The sequence below is a fragment of the Peromyscus eremicus genome, chromosome 15 (genome assembly GCF_949786415.1).
Source record: "Peromyscus eremicus chromosome 15, PerEre_H2_v1, whole genome shotgun sequence".
Taxonomy (NCBI): Eukaryota; Metazoa; Chordata; class Mammalia; order Rodentia; family Cricetidae; genus Peromyscus; species Peromyscus eremicus.
In genome coordinates this window covers 15,595,061-15,620,897 of record NC_081431.1, presented here as the reverse complement: position 1 = coordinate 15,620,897, position 25,837 = coordinate 15,595,061, and the positions used below count along the sequence as shown (strand labels likewise).

The window sequence follows — 25,837 nt, the reverse complement described above, 5'->3', positions numbered from 1 at the left end:
ACTGCAGTGCAGCTACTTAGTTTCTTTAAAAAGGAAACTCATTTGATTTTAAGTGAAATTCTTAGTTTAAGAGCATACAGCTCTAGAAAGCACAGAGAGTGATTTTTGTTGTTCTATTTTATTATAATTAATACTGGTTTATCTTTCTAAAATATAACGGTGTTCTCCATATAACCAGGATTTACTTAAAGCAACTAAGAAAACTATTTGAATCTCCTCATTTTTGTTCTCTTTCATTGTCACTAATTAGTGAAAACTGATAATAGGAAAAGAAATTAATACATGGCAAGGATTCTTCAAAAGAACAAAGATGTATATTAAAGGACTCAAGGGTTATTTGAGTGAACAATCACAAATTAAACTGATAATGGATCACTTTCTCTAGTATCTCACTGCCTTGTCATATTGTCGTGGGATCACAAAACATGCTGATAAATGTTTCAGCGTCTGATCTGGTTTGATCCCTGACACATGGAATGTGCTTAATAGGCTGCCAGTTCTGGGATAGAAACTTCTGTTTGCTCACACACCGAGAAAGTGGTGTGGCTGCATGTTGTGATCCCACCACTGGACAGTATAAGAACAGCGCTCCCTTCTGTTAGCTCTCATTCTCATGACGTAGGGACCAGGCCTGCTGTAAGAGTTGAGCCAGTATTGGTAGAGAACAGCAAGCTCTCTGCCCTTTGTTTTAGAGATACTGAAGTTGTAAGACTTAGAGGTAAAAGTCATTTGGTCGTTTATTCCTATAAATTTTCTGTCTTGCCGTTGAGCGTTAGGGCTCCAGGCTTTAATGATAACTCACAAAATTTTAGATTATCCTTAAAATAACACAGTTTTCTGTGTATAATGAATCTTCTACTTGCACACTCCATAAAATCTTATGTGAGTCATTTTTAAGTTCTGTTGAAAAATATTTCAGGACTGCTTATTCACCTTGCAATTTATATAATTATATAGACACTAGAAAGGGGAGAATTTTAGGAAGTGAAAAAAACACCCCTGCTTTATGCAGCTAATAATTTGATCGGATTGCCTTCTCCTTAACTGTCCCCAAATAAACCTGTGAACTGGGCAAATTTGTCTTGAGTCTCATTTTAATCTTGTACTTTCCTCTTCTTGTTCAAGGTTCACTGTTAGAAAATTTAACTTGGCCTCTATGATCCTTATTGTTTTGAGTGCTTCTGTCATGGAGGTACCTTGGTAGAACATAGAGGCCCGGGTGTGCAGTGAAGAATGTGGGAGTCAGGCCTAACTTGGAACTTCTAAAAGCAAACCAATTTATGGAATCATCTTGGCCACACATACATATGTAGCGTCCCTCTGTAATTCCAATTTTTAAAATCTAAGAATGAAAGACTTAAGTTGATTAGTAACTGTGTTAGTTATTCTCACCAAACCCTTACTTCTTTGTTTGAATGGTGGCCTGTGCCCACCACCCTAAGAGGCCTTTCTGGGTCCCCATAGAGGGCCGTTCCTGGTGTTTGCCACTACTATTCTGTAATTCTTGCAAAGTTGCCAGATTATAATAATTCTCCATATTGAGCAAAAGTTGACTGTTTTATATGAGCATGATCTAACTAATTCATTGCATCATAAACACAGCTCTATAATGCAATTGTTACTGTAACAACTGGACAACTGTGGCAGCTGGGTAGTTTATTCTAACTGCTCAATCAGCCGTGGGTACTCACTCAACTAAATCCTGCTTTTTAATGTTATGTTAATAATTCACATCAGTCAGTTACTTTAAGCAGCCCATTGGTCAGTTTTCTCCCTAAAGACCATTTGGCATTCTAGTTGGAAGAATGTGCATTTAGTTCCTTCATTCTATCTGCTTTATAAGCTTTAAGCCAAAGGTATTGGGTAATGGTCTCATCAGTCACCCCCAGGAAGAGCAACATGGTGGCATCATCTTTGTGAATTGCCCTGGATCTGGACCACATTTCTTTCCATTTTTTGTTTTGTTTGTGTTTTGGCAACCAACTGTGATTTAGAGCTTTGCAAAACAATGGTAATAATAACTGCTGTAATGAAATGCACTGCTCTCACTATGTATGAATATTATTCTGTTGTGGGATACTTACATTGCTTCTAGCCCTTTATTGCTAAAATTAGTCCTGGGGGGGTATTAGTGTTTTTGCTTGTGCAGATGGGCAATTTGAGTGCAAACTAGTTGTGTGTTATATACACTTTAAACTTTAACTAGATCTTTCCAAATGTTTTCCACAGTGCCTGGATCCATTCTTATTCCCCCTGGCAGCATGTGAGAGTTCCCCATTTCCCCACATTCCTACCAACCCTTGGTACAATCAGATACTAACTTTTACCAGTTGGATGGGTGTGAAGTACCATTTTCATATTAACTTGGGTTTCTCTTTTCTAATTGTATTTAGCATCTTTTTATATGTTCATTGGCTGTTAATGATTTGCCTGTTGATGTCCTTTGTCCATTTGTTCTATTAATTTTCCTATTGTTTTGTTTAATGTTCTTTTTTAAGTCATAGTTCTTTGCTGGGCATATTGCTTGCAAGCATTTTCCAGTCTGAGGATAATTTTTAAATTTTGTGTTAACTTCTGTTTTTATGGATTTTAAAGTAGTTTTTCTTTATGAAAATATTATTTTTCTTCCATGTTATCTTCTAAAATTTTAAATTACTGCTTTTATGTATTTAAGACTTTAATCAAACTGAAATTTATTGCTTTGTGGAGTAGGAAATGGGATTCTAATATTTTCTCCCCATATAAACAGCTGAGTCCCCTATATTTCACTCCTTTGCAGTAGTATCTCTTCTTTGATCTGTGGGTCTGTTGTGGGCTTTTCTGTCCTTTTGCTTATTTTTTTTATTGCAATTTTTTTTTTTTAAGATTCATTTATTTATTATGTATACCTCGTTCTGTCTGCATGTACATCTGCAGGCCAGAAGATGGTGCTACATCTCATTACAGATGGTTGTGAGCCACCATGTGGGTGCTGGGAATTGAACTCAGGTCCTCTTGAAGAACAGCTAGTGCTCTAACCTCTGAGCCGTCTCTCCAGCCCCCTTTTGCTTATTCTTGCACTGATTCCACATTTCTTGGTCACTACAGTAGCTCTAAAACAGTTTTTGGGTGCCACTCATAGCCACCATGTTCTTCTTCTTGACCCTTTAGTTTTGCATACTACTTTTAGTGTTAGTGTGTCAAATTCCTTGTGAGTCTTTGTATTAGAATTACATTGACTTTATAGCTTTACAAGGGGGAAACTGACATCTTCATGGTAGCGGGCATTTCCACTTCTGAGCATGCGATGCACAGTAGTTACTTCTTTCCATTCTTCAGTAGAGTTCGTTGCCTTCACTGTGTTCCGTGTTGCCTTTTGATTTGTTCTGGTGCCCTGAATTGTGTGTTGCTGTGTGAGTGAGGTCCAGTTGAATGCAGTTTTTATTAGGTACTGTTGATCTTTTATCCAGCACCTCTGCTTGAGTCTTTAATTTTAATAACTTCTCTAGGACTTTCTGTAGAACTCTAATATTAGACAGTTTTGTTTGCTATTATGTTTATTATCTTTTGCATAGATTTTTTCAGTGTTCCTCTTTGATCTTTTATATTTATCTTCTCAAATGTTAAATTATAGGTTGGGCTCTGTTTTTTCAAGTTATTCAAAAGTAAACAAAATTTAAATAGAATATAAACTCAAAATTTACAAAAAAACTGACACATTCAATCAAATTACACATCAAGGTTATAGTTTATATATGATTAGTTTTAGAGGTTATGGTTAGAAGCAGAAGACTACCCAACTTTCTCTTAATATTTTAATACTCTGTGACTTTATACAAGGCTTAACTTGTTTTCCTTGTGTGCTTGCCTGGCATCCTAAAAAGAAGTTACCGTCTTTTGTTTTGGTTTTGGTTTTTTGTTTTTTACCTTGCTAATTAAGCCATGTGCCCTCCTCCCCCACAGTAACATCCAGTAAAGTCACTGGTTCTTTTATTTAAAGAAACACAAGACTTAATAAAGTAGATTTTACTTCACTTACACTAAAGATATGGTTTATAACTAAACTTGAATTAAATTCATAATTCCAATAATATCGAATAATTTTAACTCCTTTATTTAAAATTAGTTTCTGTGTAAAAGTCTCACTTATCTCCATATATTCAAATCTAGGTAATTATATTCCATATATAGAATACTTGAGTTCCATATATAGAATATATAGTTAAAAAGAGTCTTCTAGGACTGGTGAGATATCTCAGCAAGTTCTGCATCTGCTGGGAAAACCTCTGAGGCCACATAAAGTTAGAAGGAGAGAAATGAGTTAACAAAGTTGTCCTCTGACCCCTACATGTACGCATTCATCTAACTCACACATATACATCATGCATACGTACGCACACACACACACAAATTCACATACAGTAAAAAGTTGTTTAAAAACTAATCTTCTAAATACTCAAATCATAAATCTTGCTAAATATTCAGTTACTTTTAATGTGACAAATTTGAATGAATGTGAAAATATCTTCATTTTTGTGTAAGTTACATGCTATGATTTTTGTTCTCTCTGTGGGTTTTATTTTCTAACTTCTTTTTAAATTTCCAAATTGAACTGATTGTAATTGAGAAAAAATAATTCATTTATAAATATCTTGAGCTCAGACTTGAAGTATAGTTCTGTGGAAACTGGAGCCTCAGGAAGCTGAGGCAGTGTTTCCTTAGCATTGTTGACATGTTGTTTGGCTTATTTACTCTGGGCTCTTTCTAGTTGTTTTCTAAATAAAGTGATTTTTTTTCACGACATTCATTTCCTCTTCTGCCCGGGATTCAGATTGCAGACTGTGCTCCACTTCCATCTCACACGCCAACCTTAAGGAAAAAGGGATGCCCTGCCTCAGCTGCCTTCCCACCTAAGGTAGTATTTGATCTAAGCACAGTGTGTTCCAAAGCATGAGAGTGGGTTTCTTCTACTCTGGATATTTGCTGTGGGTCTGTTACTGACTTCCTCAAAGCTATAAAATAAAAAACTTGGGAAGAAAATAAATTCGATAATGAATGTAAATACCATTCTGAATGTTGGGAGGAGTGTATAGTATATTTAATTCTTAAATTATGTGTTTCCAAGCCTACGAGAGGAAGCGTTATTCTGTTGCCTGATAAAAGCATTAAGTTGAAGCCCCTTGTCAGAATATGAGTCTGAGTTTAATCATAAACAAAGAGCAATGCTCAGCAAACAATAAAGGTGGATCTCTCCCTTCCATCCTACTATGACTAAGGCGTTGTATATGACAAGACATGAAGACTGAGCTCCTTGTCTAAGTCTATGCAGAGAAATTCTAGAGACTGGGAGGTCAGTCAATGATCTTCCTCCCCAGAGCGTAAACTGAATACGTTACAAGTGAATGAGGTCAGTGGATCTGAAATTAATTTTTAAAAGTATGAAAAGAACTGGGTAGTGGTGGCGCACACCTTTAATCCCAGCACTTGGGAGGCAGAGGCAGATGGATCTCTTGAGTTTGAGGCCAGCCTACAAAGCGACACAGAAAAAAACTGTTTTGACCCCCCCCCAAAAAAAAAAGTCTGCTAAAAAATAATAACCACATACCATTACATAATGAAACCAGAAGAATACGGATTTAAAATAAACATAGTAAATATCCTTACAGAGATGGGTAATGTCAGACAGGATAGAGCAGTGGTAAGAAAAAATAATCTAGAAGAATTTGACAAAAGAATATAATTCCTGAAATCCATAAGGGGCTTTAATAACAGAGAGAGAAGAATAGATACAGTAGAAAAACAAGTCTGTTAGAAGATGAGATGAAAAATCTGAAAGTTAAGATACATGACAGGAATGGTGTCGACATTTACACAATATAATCTGACTTTCAGTAGGAGAGAGGTGGAGTTAAAGAAATAGAGAGGGTCTAGAATGACGGCCCTGTGGCTAAGAGCATTTGAGTTTCGTTCTCAGCACTTCTATCGGGCAGCTCACAACTGCCATAATCCATCTCTGGGGGATCTGATGCCCTTTCTGACCTCAAGGGCACCTTCGCACACTTGGCATATACAGTAACACAGAAACACAAATAAAAGCCTGTTTTTAAAGAAATAAGGACTTAAAATTTCTTCAAACTAGAGATGAAAAGCTTCAGTAAAGGATGCAAGAAAACACTTAAAACTTGCTCAGGATGTTTAGTTTCCAAAGAGATGAACTTATTTAAATGGTAGGAACTTAAATCACCACTTGGAGATGGGAAAGCGCAGAAATGAAGATGTCAGGCAGGCGGGAGCTGCTGCCCCTGTTGGGGGTGCTGGCTGTGCAGCCTGATGGCCCCAGCTTCCCCGGAGCCCGTGTGAAGAGACAGGTGCTGTGGTGTGCATCTGTAACTTTAGGGCAGACAGAAGGACAGATGGAGGCTCTTCTGGAAGCTCAAGGGCTGCTAGCCTGGAGTCCACGGTGCAGCAACAGAAACAGTAGGATGTGCTGTCTCAGCTGGGTGCAAGGAAAGAACTGACCTTTGAAAGTTCTCCTCTAACCTCCACAAGTGCTGTAGCACCTACACACACACCCTGGCCCCCCAAAATAGTAATAATAATAGTAGTATTTTTAAAGATGTGAGAGAAAGAAAGATTTGAAATGACAGATGAAAGAATTCAAGAGAACGCTGAAATTAAAGGGGTGTTTCAGAAATGTAAACTCTAAGAAATTCAAGATCAGACTGACTTAGAGATGTAAGTCTCTCATTTCAGTCAGTAACTCAGGAAAGAAATAGAAAGGGTTCAAGTAAAAGATGGCTAACAAAGACTAGAATAAAAGAGCCAGCATTTGTAAAAGAAGTCACTGACAAAGCAAAAGCAATCCAACACTAAAAGTTATAGTCAAGAACACTCAGAAAGTACGAGGTGTGCAGTGTGCATGAGGTTTGTCTGGTGCGTGAGAAGTGCCTGCAGGTCACGTGGACGTGCAGTAAGACGTGGGAGGATTAACTTCTGTCAATTATTTTGCAGCGCAAGACTCATCAGTTTTTCGTGAAGTCTTTCACTGCCCCTACAAAGTGCCACCAGTGTACCTCCTTGATGGTTGGTTTGATAAGACAGGGCTGTTCCTGTGAAGGTAAGAACAGCAGGAAGGAAGGCACAGCTTCTTGGCTGTGGACTGTTGCCATGTGGTTATAAGCCCTAAGCAAACAGATGGGTTTGAATGCCGTCACTGCTGCTGCCGCCTCTGTGACTGAGCACGTGGCTATAATTTAGATGATAGGAAACGCTCCGTAAAGTTGATTCTTAGCCTATCTGCTAGTGAAAGTGTGGAGGTTACAACTCCAAACGTTTCTTTATGTCTCTATAGTCACTGAAACACTTGTTTTCAAACAGTCGGTAAAAGTTGCCAGACATAGAGCCCTAGGAGATAGCTTAGTGGATAAAGGACTTACCATACTGGCATCAGGACCGGAGTTTGATGCCAGGGTGCCCACATGTAATCCCAGCCCTCAGGAGCTGGAAACAGGAGATCTTTGAGGATGCTAGCATGCTGGACCCACTGAAGTGTCGAGCTCCAGGTTCAGTGAGAGACCTGGCCTCAGAAAATGAAGTGATATGTGGCAGATGGAGGAAGATGCTAGACATCAGCCTTGGACTTCACGTCCTCACACTTGTGAACATGTACTCCCACACATGCAAACACATATACATGCATGCAAAGCACACATATTAATTCAACATTGCTGATAGACATCAAGTAGCTGAATGTTCGTTAGTAACTCTTGCAAGAGAATTGGGGGCTGATAAGAAGTTGTAATAGGGAAAAGAGCTAGAAAAAACCTCCAGAGACCACTTTGCAGCCATGTTGTTTAACAAGGTTGGGATTTTTTTGTTTATTTAGTTTTTGTTCTGTCTTTTACCCATTTGCTTCTCAAGTTGATCACTAATATTAAAGAGAATAATAATATAATTAGTAAAAACATTTACTACTTCTCAGTGAACTTCTGACTTACAAGTAACTGGATCTGTTTCCCTAGTGATAAAACGGTTGTTTAAAATAAAGGAGAAAATAAGCATTCAGCTAACTAGCACCACGGATGCACTCAGTGCCCAGTGAATTTTGTTGTTGTTGTTAAAATGAATTTTACCTAAATTATGTCCTTTTTCTCTCCAAAAGTGTGTGGGTTCTCGTGTCATATAACGTGTGTGAACAAAGCTCCGACTGCTTGTCCGGTTCCTCCTGAGCAGACTAAGGGTCCCCTTGGTATAGACCCACAGAAGGGAGTGGGGACAGCGTATGAGGGCCATGTCAGGGTGAGTACCTCTGTTCAGGCACTCAGTGAGCACAGCACTTGACAGAAAAGTTAATGAATCAAACTCATGTAAATAATATTTTATCCAGAGTCATAATTATTTGGAAATCTAAAATATCACAGAGTTTTCTGTACTCTCTGTATCTTGAGATTACAAATGTGAAATCATCATAACAGAGCCTCGGGCCTCTGGTCTTGCCTGAGAGGTGGAATGCAGTTGAGGCATAAGTTAGAAAATATCCAGACATAAGCTTACTGCCATCCTGGGTACAACTGCAGCAGGAACTGAATATCAGTTTCATCTTACAACCAAAGTTGCCCTTTATGCCGTTTCTCTAAAAGCCATGAGTAGATTTTACTTTAGTGAGTTGTCAGTCTGAAATGACATTTCAAGCTTATAAAGCCATCCAGGCTCTGAAGAGTGTGTTCCCACTGTCCCCTGACTAATGGCACCATGTCCCACTTGCTGCCTTACCAACTGAAAAGCACAGCCTATGGGTGTCCCCTGCAATTCACACGAGCCAGAGACTCTCGCTGTCATTCTCACTGGAGTTCTGTCTGTCTGTCTGTCTGAAACAAAACTAAGATCCCTAAGCCAGCGGGAGTGAAGAAAGGGTGGCAGAGAGCACTGGCTGTGGTCTGTGACTTCAAACTATTTCTCTACGATATTGCGGAAGGAAAGACATCTCAACCCAGCTCTGTCATCAGTCAAGTGATTGACATGAGGTAAGCCTCATGGGATGAGGATGTATGTGTCATCTCAGCATAGGAAGTGAACTTTATGGTCTTTCCTTTATGTTACTGTGCTTTGCATTAAATAACTTCATTTGGGGTCAGTTTTCAGATTTAGCCTTATGACTACTGTGACATACTAGATAAGTAGGGAGGTGGGGTGGTTGGGCAAGTTGGTTTATGTGTTGAGTGTGTGGAGCTATACAAGTTTGGCTCTAAAAGACCAGTCTAAAGGTTATGTAGTAAAAGAGTCCTAAATACATGCTCACCTGTCATCATCTAAAGTGCAGTGGTTCCATGAAAGTCACGGGATACCATCTCCCACTAACCCCCAACGACATACTAAAGCAGCGAACAGTTAAGAATCAGTTTCTCTAGCTCGAGCACCTCTTCCCTGTTTGTTAGAGCTCCAGGCACTGTCCTGGGAGGTTTTATTTTCTCCTACAGCTTCAGCCATTGCTCCTGATTGATGGATCCCATGCATGTCTTTAATTCAGCCACACCCATTGTTCAGAATGCACATTTCCAGCTGTACCTGTTGGTGTCTGAAACACAGTGAAATATGGAGGCACTGGTACAGGGACTATCAGCAATGAGATTTGGCAGACCTGCTGATGGACTGAAAAGATGGGAGGCAAGGCAAAGGGGAGCGCCTTAGCCCATGTGGTTAAGGATAACATGAAGAGCTGCAAAACTGTCTGTTAAAGTGAAGACAAGTCAGTGTCGGGACTTTAAGACAAGGGGCGTGACGGCAGGACAGGACAGAGGAGTCAGTCCCTGTGGAGGTGCTGAAGACACAGTGTCAGAGGAGCTGGACTGAGTGCACTTGAGATTTATGATGGCAGGCAAGAGAGTCCACTGGGGGCTCTGGAGACTAACGAAAGTCCTTCCCGCCTGTGTGCTCCTTGGCCTCGTGTGTCTGCACGAGTCAGCCACCATGTCTAGTATAAAGTGCCGGCTTACTCCTCATGGATTACCTTGAGTACTCTCAGTCACTATGTGGGAAATCTGGGGTTTTGTTTCGTTTTACATTGAGCTTGGGTGTTTATGCACTTGCGCTTTGAGGATTGCTTCATATATGTTATTTGAGCGTACAAGCAAAATCACACATATACAGCAACATGTAATAACCCTAAATGTTTAACTTTATTTTAGAGATGAAGAATTTTCTGTAAGTTCAGTCTTGGCTTCTGATGTTATTCACGCAAGTCGAAAAGATATTCCCTGTATATTTAGAGTAAGTCTGTGTATGACTTTGAGTTTTTGCATGTATATTGTGTATGATGTGCATATGTGTTTATGTGCACATGCATGTGAAGGCCAGAGATTGATGTCAGACACCTTCCTTGATTGCTGTCTTCTTTACTTACTGAGATTGAGTCTCTGAACCTGCAGCTCGCTGCTTTAGCTAGTCTAGCTAGCCAGCTTGCTCCAGCGACCCCCGCCTCTCCCTCTGGAGCATTGGAGTAGCAGACACACCTACCTGACTCTGACCTGCGTTCTGGGGATCCAAACTCTGACCCTCAGGCTTGTGCAGCAGGTGTTTATCCACCAAGCCTGCACCTAATTACTTGTTTTTAATGAGTATGTCTTGCTACTCTGTATAAATCATAAAGTTACTAGGACAAGACCCAGACCTAGTACTCATTTATGTATCCATACCATCCAATATTTCCATGAATACAAAATTGTGCTAAGACTTGTAGAATGCATAAATATGCTTCTGAAGTATGCTTCATGTTCTATAATATTTTTGAGTCCCAGTTTAATTTTCAAGTAAATATTACCACATGATATTTCTCAACTTAAAACAAAAACATTTGTTCTCTGTAAAACTCTCATTTTTAAAATTGTGTTTCACTTGTCTCTTCCTTTATAACAAATACTCCAAAACTTTAGTAGAAGTATTCATTTTCCACTCACTGTTCTACAGGAATTAACTGATGTTCCTCCTGTGGCTGCATCCAGCTTAATTGGAGCAGGAACATCCAAAATAATGTTTTTCTCACATCTGTGGCTTTGATGCTGGCTGTCAGCTGGCCAGTGTCAATTCTCTTTATATTCATGTGCTTGCGCTCTCTCGCTCTTTCGCTCTCTCGCTCTCTCTCCTCCCCCCCCTCCAGTGTCTGTGTGTGTGTCTGTCTGTCTCTCATTATTGCATACAGTAATTGCTAATAGCCATCTTGGTGAAGTAAACAGTACAGATTTGTAAAGCTGTTCTATTGTTATATCTGTCCTATTTCCTATTTGTCTATGAGTCTTATATCTAAGGAAGGTCAAAGATTTAAACTTCGTCTGTCACTTTCAAGGCCAAAAACTGTTTATTTTCCCTTAGCTCCCAAGGGAATCTGTAAAGGCTCACTTACCTGTGACTAATTTGTAGTAGAATTTTATTGTTACTGATGTTTAAAGCATATGTAAGTATATAAAGGGCCTCTATACACACACACACACACACACACACACACACACGTAATTTAAAAGTGCTCTGATTAACTTGTAAACCTTTATTTACTGTTTGAAGTGATCTAATCTTCTTTAGTGATAATATAAAGGATTGTTAGGAAGTACAAGGACTTTCAGAACAGTATGATGTAGTGCTTACGAACACAGAAGCATGCTTTAGCTTCGTGCCCTTGAGAAGTTACCTACTTTCTCTTTGTCATGGATTCTCGTATATAAAATTAGTATATAATCATAGCTTCTGTCCTATGAAGCTGTTAAGAGGGTAAATGAGTTAATACTTGTAAAGGGCCTTTCTCTCTGATACTTGATAATTTTAAGTGTGACCTGTTAAGTTAGTATGTGTAATGCATTTTAATGGTATTTTATGGCATTTTGTAACAAAGAGCATGAAATGATAGTAACATTTCTACTTGTATCACCTATTGTTTGAATTATAGCATTGCAGTGAGATACCCTAATTCAGAATAGCTAAAGTTTGCTAAAGGAATGATTTAATAAATACTCATTTTACTGTGAGTGCTACACAAATGAACATAACTCTGAAGCTAGCATAAAAGGTGTGCGTTTTCTAATACTGTGAATATTAAATTGTTTCAGGTCACAGCTTCCCAGCTCTCAGCACCTGGTAACAAATGTTCCATCCTGATGCTGGCGGACAGTGAGAATGAGAAGAGTAAGTGGGTGGGAGTGCTGAGCGAACTACACAAGATTCTGAAGAAAAACAAATTCCGAGACCGCTCAGTGTACGTTCCCAAAGAGGCTTACGATAGCACTCTACCCCTCATCAAAACCACGCAGGCGGCTGCAATCCTCGGTATGCGTTTATCACGTCGTCATATTATCATAACTGTTGACTGATTCATGGTTTGAGTTGACACCACTGTTTACGTGGTGTCTGGCATCCGTCAGACGTTTGTGGGATGAATGAGAGCCAGATCTGTGTTGTAGAACGAGTGCTAAAAGCCAACCTGCTAACCTTTTCCTACTCCCATGAGCAAACGCATTCTCAGAGCGTGGCCTTCATGTGTAACGTGTTACTGAGGAGTTTTGACGTCACGGAATACATAGCACGTCACCAGCAAATAGCAGCTTCTGTGTGCAGACGTTGACCTTATATACTGCTCCACTTCTGTTGCTGTCCAGTAAACAAGAAAAGTTTAGTGAGCAGGATTCAAACACCATTCACAGTGTTTCTAGAATGGATGACGTCTGTGATACTCACAAACTGGGTTTTTAATTTTCTCGTTACTGAATAAGCATTTCCTTCCTTTGATACTAAGGCAGACTTTTAGTTGATGGTTCTATTTTAAAAGGCATGACATATTTACACTGCAGTCTGAGGGGAAATATAAATCGTATATTTTGATTTTGTTATTTATCGTCACTCTGACACCAGATTTTCTCATTATCTGGTTTATTCTGTTATCTTTACATTTTTATCTGATGAAAATGTTTTATGTTTGTGTCTTAACTAGATCATGAAAGGATAGCTTTGGGAAATGAGGAAGGATTATTTGTCGTGCATGTCACCAAAGATGGTAAGAGAAAACCCAATTATACTGAAGTAATTTTAAATTATAGATTAGAAAACTCTTGAACCTAAAGTCTAAGAGCGGGGGTTGTGTTACTTAGATTTTCCAGATATAATTTTATGTGTTTTTAAATCAAAAGACTTTTTTTCTTTTTCCTTTTTTGTTTTTTTGAGACAAGATTTTACTATGTAACTGGCTGTCCTAGAACTCAGTATGTAGACCAGGCTAGCTGAACTCACAGATCTGCCTGCTTCTTCCTCCCCGGATTAAAGGTGTGTGCCACCACACCCAGCTTTAACTCAAGATTTTCAGTTCTGTTCCCCCTTTTATGTTCTAGAGCTCTGTGTACTCTCTCTCTCCTGTTTTACTGAACAGGTCCACTCATGTCTAAAGATGGCACAAAAGAGAAAACCACAGATTACTTTTCTCATTCTTAGTAGTGCTTTAAGAGGTAGTGCCTACAATTCCCCGTGGGTCAGCACAACAGGTTTTAGCTCCCTAGGCGGAAATAAAGTGCTGAGTGAAATAAAGCAAAACCAGTTGAATTTGTGTTTCGTAAACATAGCATTTTAAGTTCTGTCTTTGTATCAGGTTAGAGCCTGAGGAAGTAGGTCACTTAAGTGTGATGAATCTGTTACCCTTAGAAATACCTTGAGAAGTGTTAGGAAGATACCTCAGTTGGTAAGTGCTTGTCATGGAAGCACTGAACTCCCAAAACCCACGTAAAAAGCTGGGCATGGTCGTGTATGTGTGTGTGTGTGTGTGTGTGTGTGTGTGTGTGTGTGTGTGATCCCAGCACTGGCCAGCCAACCTAGCCTAGTAATCAAATCCCAGGTCCCAGTGGGAGACCCTGACTTAATAAACAGAGGTGGGCATGGACAAGATGACTCCGCAGGTAAAGGTGCCCTGAAAGCCTGTGTTTGATCCCTGGAATCCGCATAAAGGTGGAAGGAGAAAACTGACGCCACAAAGTTGTCCTCTGACCACCACACCCGTGCTGTGACATGCACCCACACACACATCCACAACTTAAAAATTTTAATTAAAAAACCAAAAACTTAAGGCAGACAGCTTCTGAGAAAGAACACCCTAGGCTGATTTCTGGTGGCACATGCTTGTACATGCATACATAGCCACATGTACACACAAAGAAATACCTAAAAAGGCAGGGCTAGAGAGATGCCTCAGTGGGTAAGAGCCCTGGCTGCTCTTGCAGATGACCCAGGGGTTCAGTTCCCAGCACCTACATGGTGTCCTACACCATCTGTAACTTACATTCCAGGGTATCCGATGCCCTCTTCTGTCCTCCTTGGACACCAGGCATGCAAGTGATGCACAGACATATATGCAGTCAAAACACCCGTAGTCATAAAATAAAACTTTAAAAAGAAATACCTTAAGAGAAGCATGAGCCGGGCGGTGGTGGCGCACGCCTTTAATCCCAGCACTCGGGAGGCAGAGGCAGGCGGATCTCTGTGAGTTCGAGGCCAGCCTGGGCTACCAAGTGAGTTCCAGGAAAGGCGCAAAGCTACACAGAGAAACCCTGTCTCGAAAAAAGCAAAAAAAAAAAAAAAAAAAAAAAAGAGAAGCATGAGTTGCAGTTACTCGGATTTTAAAAATAGGAACTCTATATTGAAATTCCTAGAAGGTAGTACCAGAAAACAAACTTTGTGAAGCCTAGGCGTGCTTTACACAGGGGTCCTTGTCTTGGCTGACAGGATCTCAGTGCTGAACTTAATACTAGCTGTCAGCTACCAGTGGGTTAAATGATCTGATAATGGGTTCAATTATCCTCCTTTTTTTCTCTGTGATTTCTGACTTTGATACCTTTATGTGTGTTTGTCTTTAATATGGGTTGGGTTATATACTTTGGTGTTTAATTTAGATACAATTAATACAACCGTTTTGCATTTAATGTTGTTGTTTCTTCCTGTAGAGATTATTAGAGTTGGTGACAATAAGAAAATTCATCAGATTGAACTCATTCCAAGTGACCAGCTTGTTGCTGTGATCTCAGGCCGAAATCGCCATGTCCGACTTTTTCCTATGTCAGCTTTGGATGGGCGAGAGACGGATTTTTATAAGCTAGCAGAAACTAAAGGGTGTCAAACCATAACTGCTGGGAAAGTGCGCCATGGAGCTCTGTCCTGCCTGTGTGTGGCTATGAAAAGACAAGTCCTCTGTTATGAGCTATTCCAGAGCAAGACCCGGCACAGGAAGTTTAAGGAAATTCAAGTGCCATGTAACGTCCAGTGGATGGCCATCTTCAGTGAGCAGCTCTGTGTAGGATTCCAGTCGGGATTTCTCAGATACCCCTTGAGTGGAGAAGGAAGTCCATGCAATATGCTCCATTCAAATGACCACACACTATCATTCATTGCACATCAACCCATGGATGCTATCTGTGCAGTTGAGATCTCCAACAAAGAGTATTTGCTGTGTTTTAGCAGCATTGGGATATACACGGACTGCCAGGGCCGAAGATCTAGACAACAGGAATTGATGTGGCCAGCAAATCCTTCCTCTTGTTGTAAGATTCTTTCTTATTTGTCTAACCTCTCCCCTTTTTGCCTCTTCATTTACCTTAAATATAATCCTTTTTACTAACAGCTTGTTTTTTAATTATTCTTAAGGTCTTCCCCAAGTACTAACTATGTTGCTAATGTAAAATAAACCATATATTGTAAAACCTAGACACACGGGGTGAACATTAAATGCTTGTAAGTAAAACTGATCTAGATTTACTGAGATACATTTTATCTCAATATTGTTGTGTTTAAAAATAATCCTAAATCATTCTCTTCATTGTCACCCTAAATATAATATCCTTAAGTAACATTAGCTCATAAAACTTAGGCTGGAGAAGTTACTAAGTGATTGTTTAACCAGTTCTTAGAAGATATAATGTGGCCTTTATAAGAAGTAGTATTTCATTTCCTATTTTATAGGTGTATACATTGATTTAAATTTACTTATTTCACTCTTTCCATAAATATTAAAATATTGGTATCTCATTCGGTACTTTTATCACTGAATAACAATCACTGTTGAGTACGTATTATTTTACTATACGAGATGAAGTCATGAGTGAAATCGATGCAGTGCCATCTACCTGTAGCTAGAGTTTTCTCCAGTCCTGCCTGGCCCATGGTCAGGACAAATTTCTCTCACCCGCCAGTCCCACAGCCGCTCAGACCCAACCAAGTAAACACACAGAGACTTATATTGCTTACAAACTGTATGGCCATGTCAGGCTTCTTGTTATCTAGTTCTTCTATCCTAAATTAACCCATTTCTACAAATCTATACCTTGCCACATAGCTCGTGGCTTACCAGTATCTTACATGTTGGTACTCATGGCAGCGGCTGGCAGCGTCTCCTCCACCTCAGCCTTTTACTTCCCAGAATTCTCTTCTCTTCTAGTCCCACCTATACTTCCTGTCTGGCTACTGGCCAATCAGTGTTTTATTTATCAATCAATCATCCACAGCAATCTACCCTCACAGAGCAGGGAAGATTCCTGACAGAGGAAGTGGTTGGATAGAATGCTGTGTTACAGGTGCATTTAGGAGAGAGTGTGATCCAGATTGCTTGGTTTGTGATGGGAGCCGCGTAAGCCTGTTTAAACACTGAGAGGAAAAGGCAGCTAGAGAATCAGTAGGAAAGGTGGACTATTTGGGAAATACAGAAAATAGAATCAAATGCCCCAAAAGATCCCAAATAGGGTGGAATTCAGGAGTCTATTAAAACACTTACTGGGGCAGAAGGCAGGGACCTCTCCCCTGCAGCAGGAAGGATGAGGGCAGGACCATCCGGGTGAGTAAGGCAAAGAGTGTGTCTCAGAAGAGTGAGTTCTTCTCTCTGACTCCACCAGATTGAACCATTTATAGTGTTTTATTTCTTCTGAAATGAACATTTTTATCAGTGACATAGGGGTAAATGAACACTGCTTTGTGGTCAGATAATCCTGAGCGCTCAAAGTGAAGTCAGAGTCAGGCGAACGAATTTCTAGGTGTAATTCCTTCCTAACTGTAGTTTATGTAAGTCGCTTTACTCTTTGTGTGTGTTGTCCATTCCTTCCACAAGTGTGTAGTGAGCATCATACACATCATACACTGTCCCACAGCTTCAGGTCACAGTAGCAGAACCATGCTAGGAAACACATGTTTTTGTGTATTGCTTTAAAAGTCCAATACTTTACAATGCAGTGAAATTTCTTACTGGACAAGGTGTGTTCATTGACTCCTTCTGTATTGGGCTTACAGTCTGACCTATGGCATATCAGTTCTTCCTTCATGGTTTATGTTCTGCTCACTTCAAAAACATTTATAACATCATCCTTAAGTAATAACTCTTGGGTTTTGAGAAGATTCCACTCTTGGGATAGATCTTTCAAAGTGGTTGGGGCTTAATAGTTCACAATAATCAGCAGGCTGTGCCTTCCTTCCTTCCTTCCCCAGGTTACAATGCACCTTATCTCTCCGTTTATAGTGAAAATGCAGTTGATATCTTCGATGTAAACTCCATGGAATGGATACAGACCCTTCCTCTCAAAAAGGTAGTGGAACACTAACTAAAATGTGGGCCAAATTGGTTAATTTTTTTTTCAGTGCATGTATTCATTGTGCATAGTACTGTGTTACATGAGGACATTTTCAAGAGTGTATATATTATACATTAAGCATACTACCCCTGAACCCCACTACTCCCCTCTTCTTCCCCCTCCCTCTCCTGTGGGGGTCTCTGCAACCACCAAGACCGGCAGAGTGTCAGTCTGTATGAGGCAAAAAGGAAGTCAGTTCAACAGTAGCTGGTGTTGGTTCAAACTTTAAGTGTCTGACACTGGGCAGTTTATTTTAGGCATATTTAAATACAGCACAATTTGGAAAAAAGTTTCCTAGTGATACTTAACTAGTCCCATGTGCACAAAAAAGCTTAAGGCATGACTACATTGAAACTCTTTGTAAAGTATATGTGACATCTTCCATACAGACGGGCACTGTAGATTAACTACACGTGACATCCTAAGGTCTGGGGGTGTGGGGGGCAACCTGTTGCAGTCTTGGTCATGCATATGGCAAAGGTCACCAGGCTGGTAACCACTCCGCTCCCAGCCTTCTGGGATCTCTCCTGTGAAGAGACAGCCTTGCGCGCTTCACACTGCTGGTTGGTTTTCCTAGTGCTTGTCTGGGGGCACGAGGACCCGTGTCTCCTGCACACTGCTGGTTGGTTTTCCTAGTGCTTGTCTGGGGGCACGAGGACCCGTGTCTCCTGCACACTGCTGGTTGGTTTTCCTAGTGCTTGTCTGGGAGCACGAGGACCCTTGTCTCCTGCACACTCCTCCCCTTGTTGGCCTAGGCAGTTGTGCTTCTACCGTTGCATCATAGGAACACAAATGATTTTAAGTATCTATAAAATCAAAGAACTGCACAGGAGAGAAAACCTACAGTATTTGTCTTTCTGAGAAGGGGTTCATTCTAAGTTGGTTAGTTTGTGATAGGCAGGCCAATACCATAATTTTTTGAATTTAAATTTGTCCATATAGAACCTGATTGTTCTCATGATGAGCACATGCTGCAACCTAGAATGTCCGTGTAGTGCCTTCTGCTTTGGGTTAAGGGGCTCAGAGAGAGTGCACTTTCCATGTGTCCATGGGCAGTGATTGATCCCTTGACTTTATAGCTAGAAATGTGAAATCAAAACTTTGTAGGTGTCTTAATGTTTTAAGAATAGTGGTTTCCCATATGCCAAATAAAACATAATTTTCCATTAACATTTCTATTTCCATAACAGAAAATTTTTACAAGTATGGAATTTCTATTTTGTAGAAATGAAAAGTAATTGTATTATACAGATGTATTTGGTGTGTATGGTGCATGCGCCATCAATTGAGGGTGGGGTTATGTGGGGCGTTTACCCAACCACCCCCACAGTTCCCCAGAGTTTTCTTGAGTGCGAGCAGCAGGAAATATTAGATAGAAGGATTTATTGCGGAGAATATCGCGGAGATAAACAGATAGAAAATAAAGGATAGCCTTGAGAGGGCCTGGAACCTATTCCAACGGGCCCCGACTGTCTCTGCCCCAGGGTTTTTATAGAGACACCAAGGGGTGGAGCAAAAGACCTCCTCCCCCAGCACAGCCAAGTGCAGACCATCTCAGACACCTGCACTCAGGCCCGTGGTCTAATCATCCTCTATGAGGACCTGCTGGGTAAAGCCACGAGGAACCCGAGAACGGGCTCCCACAGGGTTAGACGAGCGGGGTAACATGGCAGCCAGGACATTCAACGTATGCCCCTGACGTTTTTTTTTTTTTTTTCAAGACAGTGTTTCTCTATGTAGCCCTTGCTGTCTGTCCTGGAACTCACTCTGTAGACCAGGCTGGCCTCGAACTCAGAGATATGCCTGCCTCTGCCTCCCAAGTACTGGGATTAAAGGCGTGCTCCACCACTGGCAAAAATATGCCCATTTTAAGACATATTAGTAATGTAAACCCTCATTTAAAAATGCTACATTATGTAAAGCAACAAAAATATCCTCCTCAAATTTGTAAATTTGGGTAGGCCACAGTTTTCCATTTCATTTTTGTCATGTAACCTTTGCAGTGTGCAAGCATGTGTCCTGTACCTGAACAACACAGTGAGCTCTGCTCCTTTCCTAAGACACAACATCCCATCTCACCACATCACATGCACCGTCTGTGTCCCACCTCTCCCCATGGAGAGTGCTGTCCACATCCACATGCACCCTGTCCCCACCTCTCCTCATGAAGAATGCTGTCCACACCCACATGCACCCTCTCCCCACCTCTCCTCATGGAGAATGCTGTCCACATCCACATGCACCCTCTCCCCACCTCTCCTCAGGGAGAGTGCTGTCCACATCCACATGCACCCTGTCCCCACCTCTTCCCATGGAGAATGCTGTCCACATCCACATGCACCCTGTCCCCACCTCTCCTCATGGAGAGTGCTGTCCACACCCACATGCACCCTCTCCCCACCTCTCCTCATGGAGAATGCTGTCCACACCCACATGCACCCTGTTCCCACCTCTCCTCAGGGAGAGTGCTGTCCACATCCACATTCACCCTGTCCCCACCTTTCCCCATGGAGAGTGCTGTCCACATCCACATGCACCCTGTCCCCACCTCTCCCCATGGAGAGTGCTGTCCACACCCACATGCACCCTGTTCCCACCTCCTCATGGAGAGTGCTGTCCACATCCACATGCACCCTGTCCCCACCTCTCCCCATGGAGAGTGCTGTCCACATCCACATGCACCCTGTCCCCACCTCTCCCCATGGAGAGTGCTGTCCACATCCACATGCACTCTCTCCCCCCCTCCCCATGTAGAATGCTGTCCACATCCACATGCACCCTGTCCCCACCTCTCCTCATGGAGAATGCTGTCCACACCCACATACACCCTGTCCCCACCTCTCCTCATGGAGAGTGCTGTCCACATCCACATACACCCTGTCCCCACCTCTCCTCATAGAGTGTGCTGTCCACATCCACATTCACCCTGTCCCCACCTCTCCTCATGGAGAATGCTGTCCACATCCACATGCACCCTGTCCCCACCTCTCCTCATGGAGAATGCTGTCCACACCCACATACACCCTGTCCCCACCTCTCCTCATGGAGAGTGCTGTCCACATCCACATACACCCTGTCCCCACCTCTCCCCATGGAGAATGCTGTCCACATCCACATGCACCCTCTCCCCACCTCCCCATGGAGAGTGCTCTCCTGACGTTGTGCTTCTTGTCATCCCTGAACAAATGACTAATTGTACTGAAGATGTTATTCCTGTTGTTTAGGTATTTTTTTTTCTCTTCTTAAGAAACTTTCCTACTTCAAGACCATAAAGATACAACCTTTATTTTCTTCCAAATGTATTCTTTCTGACTCCCACATGTTGCTGTGTGCAGTATTTGGTGCATAATAACTTTTTCTCATTACACGTGTGCCTGTGATCCACTTGGAACTGAGTTTTAATGGTGTGAAGTGAGGATCTGGCTGTATTGGTTTATATGACTAGTTCCTCCTGCACTCTTTATCAGTGGTCCTTTCCCTGTCTGTGCTTCTGTCTCCAGATGTGTGGGCATTCAGTGTTTAGTGATAAGAATTCATAAAGTAAATGTGTTCCTTTAAAAACTGATGATTTTTAAATGGCCAATTTTAAGGTTTATATATTTCTACTTGATTTTATTTGTCCAGGATAGAATTTCTTTAAACTATCATTGTGATAAGTTGGTTTGTTTAAATTAAATGATAATATACCTTCCTAGTAAGAATTATTAACATGAGATGTTTTAAAGAATTATATTTTGACTTAGGTAAGTGTAAGGTCTTAATAGTGTATTCTTAAGAAATAGACTAAAACGTTTATGATTTAATTTTTAAAGGTTTTATTGAAATACTAATTTTATTTTTATTATTTTAGGTCCGACCTTTAAACACTGAGGGATCATTAAATCTTTTAGGGTTGGAGACTGTTAGATTAATATATTTCAAAAATAAGATGGCAGGTAAGAAAATATATTAATAGGATCAATTCAGTGGAAATATTACATCAGTCCAATCAAGGCATTTGGATATGAAATGCCCCAGCCCAGATTTGGCTCAGGCATATCTCACTCTGGGGTGTGTGATGCCCACTGTCAGACTCTGGCAAGACAATAAAGACAAGCTGTGAACAAACAATCCTGTTTAAGCCTGTATGACTGTGTAAGCAAAGTGTTTGATTCTGACACACGTTCTTTTCCTGTGGAGCACATGGTAAGTAGAGAAGATATGGCTGGGTATGTCTTCAGTGCCTGTGACACCACAGAACCTAGTCAGTCGGTCCTAAATTATGGACGCTTGTCCAGAGTTCCAGTTGGGGACTTGAGGAGTAATCCACCTCCAGCTACTGCACAGCACCTCTGAAGTTCTGAAAACGGTGTGGGGAGAGGCATAGGAGAGCGTAGGACTGGATCCCCAGGAGAAGGACTGAGAGCAGGAGTCCACAGATTATCGTATGGGAGAAAATAATCTGTGGCAAGTGGGATGGGGCATGCTTTCAAGAGTGAAGTCGATGGGGCTGGAGAGATGGCTCGGCTGTGCAGAGGGCAGACTGCTTTCCAGAGGACTGGGCCACTGAGAGCACACCGCAGGAGAGACTAAACAGTGTGAAGGTGCTGGGGGAGAAGTGACCGGTCGAAGCCGTGACACCCAGACAGCTGTAGTGTTCTCTAGCAAAACTGTAGCATCTTGAATTATAATGAAAAGTGATACTGTGTTTTGTAAGCTATGCCTAATTTCAACATATATCGTTTTACATATTCCACTGAAAATTATTGCTTGCTTTCTAATTTTTAATGTATAACTTAATTATCACAGTTGTTCATATTATTCAGTCGATTGCAGTGTCATAGAGATAAATGGATTTGAAGAATTTTAACAATTTAAACAATGTCATTATTTTCTTTCTCACAGAGGGGGATGAACTTGTAGTTCCTGAAACATCAGATAATAGTCGAAAACAAATGGTTAGAAATATCAACAACAAGCGGCGTTACTCCTTCAGGGTCCCAGAGGAGGAGAGGATGCAGCAGAGGAGGTATGTATTAACTCGTGCCCAGCAGTCATCTGTGTTGCCAGCATCCGTCCATGCTGACAGCGTCTGTCCATGTTGCCATCACCCAGAGGACAAGCTAGAAACAATTTAGAAGAAAGATTTGGTATATGAAAATTTGTCACTCAGCTGTGGTCCAAAACTGTAGGGTCGGGGTGGCTTGTTGGCAGAGTATTTACCAAGCATGAGTAATGTTCAGGAGTCTACCTCCAACTCCAGGGGGATTCTACACTAATAAGTAGCATCCTTCAGGGCCATTTTAATGAATACTGTCAAAGTTATGAGAATACAGTGGATAAAGTACCAAATGTCACTCATTTCTGTATGTATATGGAAGAGTTATCATTTCTGGCATGTGTAACTCTGTAATATAAATCATCTGTGCATATAGTAAATTTGTGTATGTTTAAGAAGTACAGAAGCCAGGCGTGGTGGCCCATGCCTGTAATCTTAGCATTCAAAAGGCTATGGCAGGTGAGTCGCCTTGAGCTTGAGGCCAGTGTGCCCTGAGCTAAAGGGTAAGACCCTTTCTGAAAAAAAGAAATTTAAGAGAAAGAAAAAAAAAAAGAAACTCAGATTAACTCTGTTCCCCATGAGCAAACAGATGTAGCTATATTTAAAACCATTTCTAAAATGTTATCTATTATGAAAGATGCACATATAATATTCAATAGTGTCTGTAGAGTAGAACAGGAGTTCTTTGATGCATGTTAAAGGAACCCTTTTCAGCGAGGGGTGGAGCTCAGTGGCACAGAACTTGATACATGTGGGTGTCTCTGGCTTTTATCCCCAGCACTGAACAAATTAAACACATAAAACCCTAAACCTTAAGATCTTCTTATTTAAAATTTAAAATACAAAGCAGTCTAAGGAATTGAACTATTAATATATTCTGTTACTCTAATTATATCTTTATTTTTATAAAACAAAGTATGCTTAATTTTTTAAGTTAAATTGATTAAATGTGGGAAAACTGTCTAAACAGGTGTTCTACCTTACAGGGAGATGCTACGAGATCCAGAAATGAGAAATAAATTAATTTCTAACCCAACTAATTTTAACCACATAGCACACATGGGTCCTGGAGATGGAATACAGATCCTAAAAGACCTGCCCATGGTAAGAGGCTTGAGGAGTGGTGTGAATATGAATGGGATGAGGAGTCAGTGGCAGATGCATGGGGGAAATCTGTGCACATAGGCTTACATACATGCACAGCTCCACAGACTGTGTTATATAGTGAGGACATGTGCTTTCAGTATGCCACCGTATGGTTAAGATGCATGGTGGTATACCTGAGAGAAGAAACTGACAGTTTAGAAATCTATCAAAACCAGAACAAAAGTTCTTCATTGGTTCCCTACCCTAGAAAACTTTCCCGTTTTGCTAATACGTTTGCTGTTGTTAGTGGAAGAAACAGCCATATTTGAAGAGGTTCTGTAACACGACCCAGAAGCAGTTAGCAAAACTTTGAAGATTTCCTTCACTTCAGCACAGGTACACTGTGTTTTTCTCACAGAAGTCCACACGGGCTTCATCGTTCATAGTCACACCTCTCAGCTAACTGTGAGATTCAATCTGGTTCCTTTGCTCAGATCCAAGCATGTTTCCTGGACAATTAATTATATGTAAAAAGAAGTGTAACATAGGAAGATTGTTGTATTTTAACAACATGAAGATTGCATCCACAGACCCATTATGCTGAGGTTAAAATTACTAGTGGAATTAGTAAATTATCCAGCCCTGTTGGCTCTTAAAATGTCAGTGTCACACACTTCTAGCAAGCTACTAAAATGACATATGATCCTTTGATCAGTGGGAGTAGCAGCTAAATTGGGCAAAGAATTTTAAGAATAATTCCTATCTTACAGCAATTTCAGAGAGGACTGTGAATATTGATCCTAATCTCTTCCTAAGGACATCTGTCTTAATCTCATTAGCAACATCAGTGATAGAAGAAATGAGAGAAGTGATAAAATGTGATGTGTAATAAAAATTCTAGTATAAAAGCCAGTTAGTTTATAAAGGGAGGTTTTCATTTATTTCCCGGGGTGGGAGGGGACTGAATCTACATTCATTTCAACCAGAATACTCGGTTGTAAGTATCACAGTCCCATGGCCATGCTTTCTTACGGCCTTTCCCTCTTAAAGGTGATGGTGGTGATGGCAGGGGCAGCCACAGCAATAGACACCATTCACGATAGTCACCCTTAGGGATCTGGATTGTTATTCGTTGTTCTGGTGAATAGAAAGTGTGCACAGACAGAACCACGGCTGATCTTTGTATAAGCCACGCACGGGAGGCGTCAGAGCTGCTGTGCATGTTACTGTGTTTGTGAGCTGTTCTGCTTCTCGGCTTGTACCTGGAGTGAGAACTCGGGCAGCTCCTGCCCCACTCCTAACCTTGCTCCAGAGTCCTCCCTCACTGCCCATGCTCTGGTCTTAGCAGCACACACAGCACAGTCCTGAGATCCAAGCCTCTGCTGTTGTTGCTATTTCACTTTTCTGTGTGACAGTTACAGGGCCAGGCACAAAGTGCTTTAGTAGAGAGAATTTTTTGAATTATAACCAACAGTTAAATGTGACTGTGTCCATAGCTTGTATATGAAAGACCAAGTACAATGTACTTGTTTTAATTGAACTTTTTGAACTTTTGGTAGTTTTTTTCATAAATGTGTAGTTAGCACTATTGAGGAATGGAGAGATAACCAGCTTAGATATATAACTAGGTTGCAGAATAGTATGCCAGCTAAATCAAAGTTAGTTCAATAGTGGCGGGGTTTTGATAGATACTAACCTTTAAAATTAAAGTATCTTTCACTTTCATTGCGTTCTGGTGTACTGAGAAAATTTTTATCATATTTCTATGTAAAAGGAATTACAGACTTTTTTTTTAGGAATTCTGTTGTACCCTGTACATTGTAATACTTTCCGTAAGGTGGAATAATACCAGGACTTCGTGTTGTTCTGCTTAGGATCCCACCAGGTGAAGAGCTGTTTCTCATCGGAAGGTCTGTCTAGCCTTCATATACAATGGAGCACGGGCCTGGATTCTAAATTAGCAGTTCCAATGTTGTAAGAAACCTCAGAGTATCCCCTCAGCTGTACTTCTTTTTGTTTTAAGTTTTTTATTCTTAGCTTTGTTTTTGTTTTTTGAGTCAGGGTCTTACTATGTAGCTGTGGCTAGCCTGGAACTCTCTATGAA

The 25,837-nt window shown here is 40.8% G+C and overlaps 1 protein-coding gene across 9 annotated transcripts in view; it reads left to right on the top strand.

Annotated features, from left to right (window-relative positions):
• The window catches only part of Cdc42bpa (CDC42 binding protein kinase alpha), a 205,110-nt gene that overhangs the window by 163,377 nt on the left and 15,896 nt on the right, over positions 1–25,837 (top strand). For all 9 annotated transcript variants that reach the window (XM_059280686.1, XM_059280685.1, XM_059280679.1 and 6 more), the window contains 12 exons: positions 4,811–4,894; positions 6,991–7,096; positions 8,141–8,277; positions 8,863–9,002; positions 10,164–10,245; positions 12,072–12,288; positions 12,950–13,012; positions 14,943–15,536; positions 17,467–17,564; positions 21,460–21,544; positions 22,494–22,617; positions 23,634–23,751. In XM_059280686.1, the coding sequence (XP_059136669.1) occupies positions 4,811–4,894; positions 6,991–7,096; positions 8,141–8,277; positions 8,863–9,002; positions 10,164–10,245; positions 12,072–12,288; positions 12,950–13,012; positions 14,943–15,536; positions 17,467–17,564; positions 21,460–21,544; positions 22,494–22,617; positions 23,634–23,751 (1,848 nt within the window). The remainder of the gene's footprint in view (positions 1–4,810; positions 4,895–6,990; positions 7,097–8,140; positions 8,278–8,862; positions 9,003–10,163; positions 10,246–12,071; positions 12,289–12,949; positions 13,013–14,942; positions 15,537–17,466; positions 17,565–21,459; positions 21,545–22,493; positions 22,618–23,633; positions 23,752–25,837) is intronic.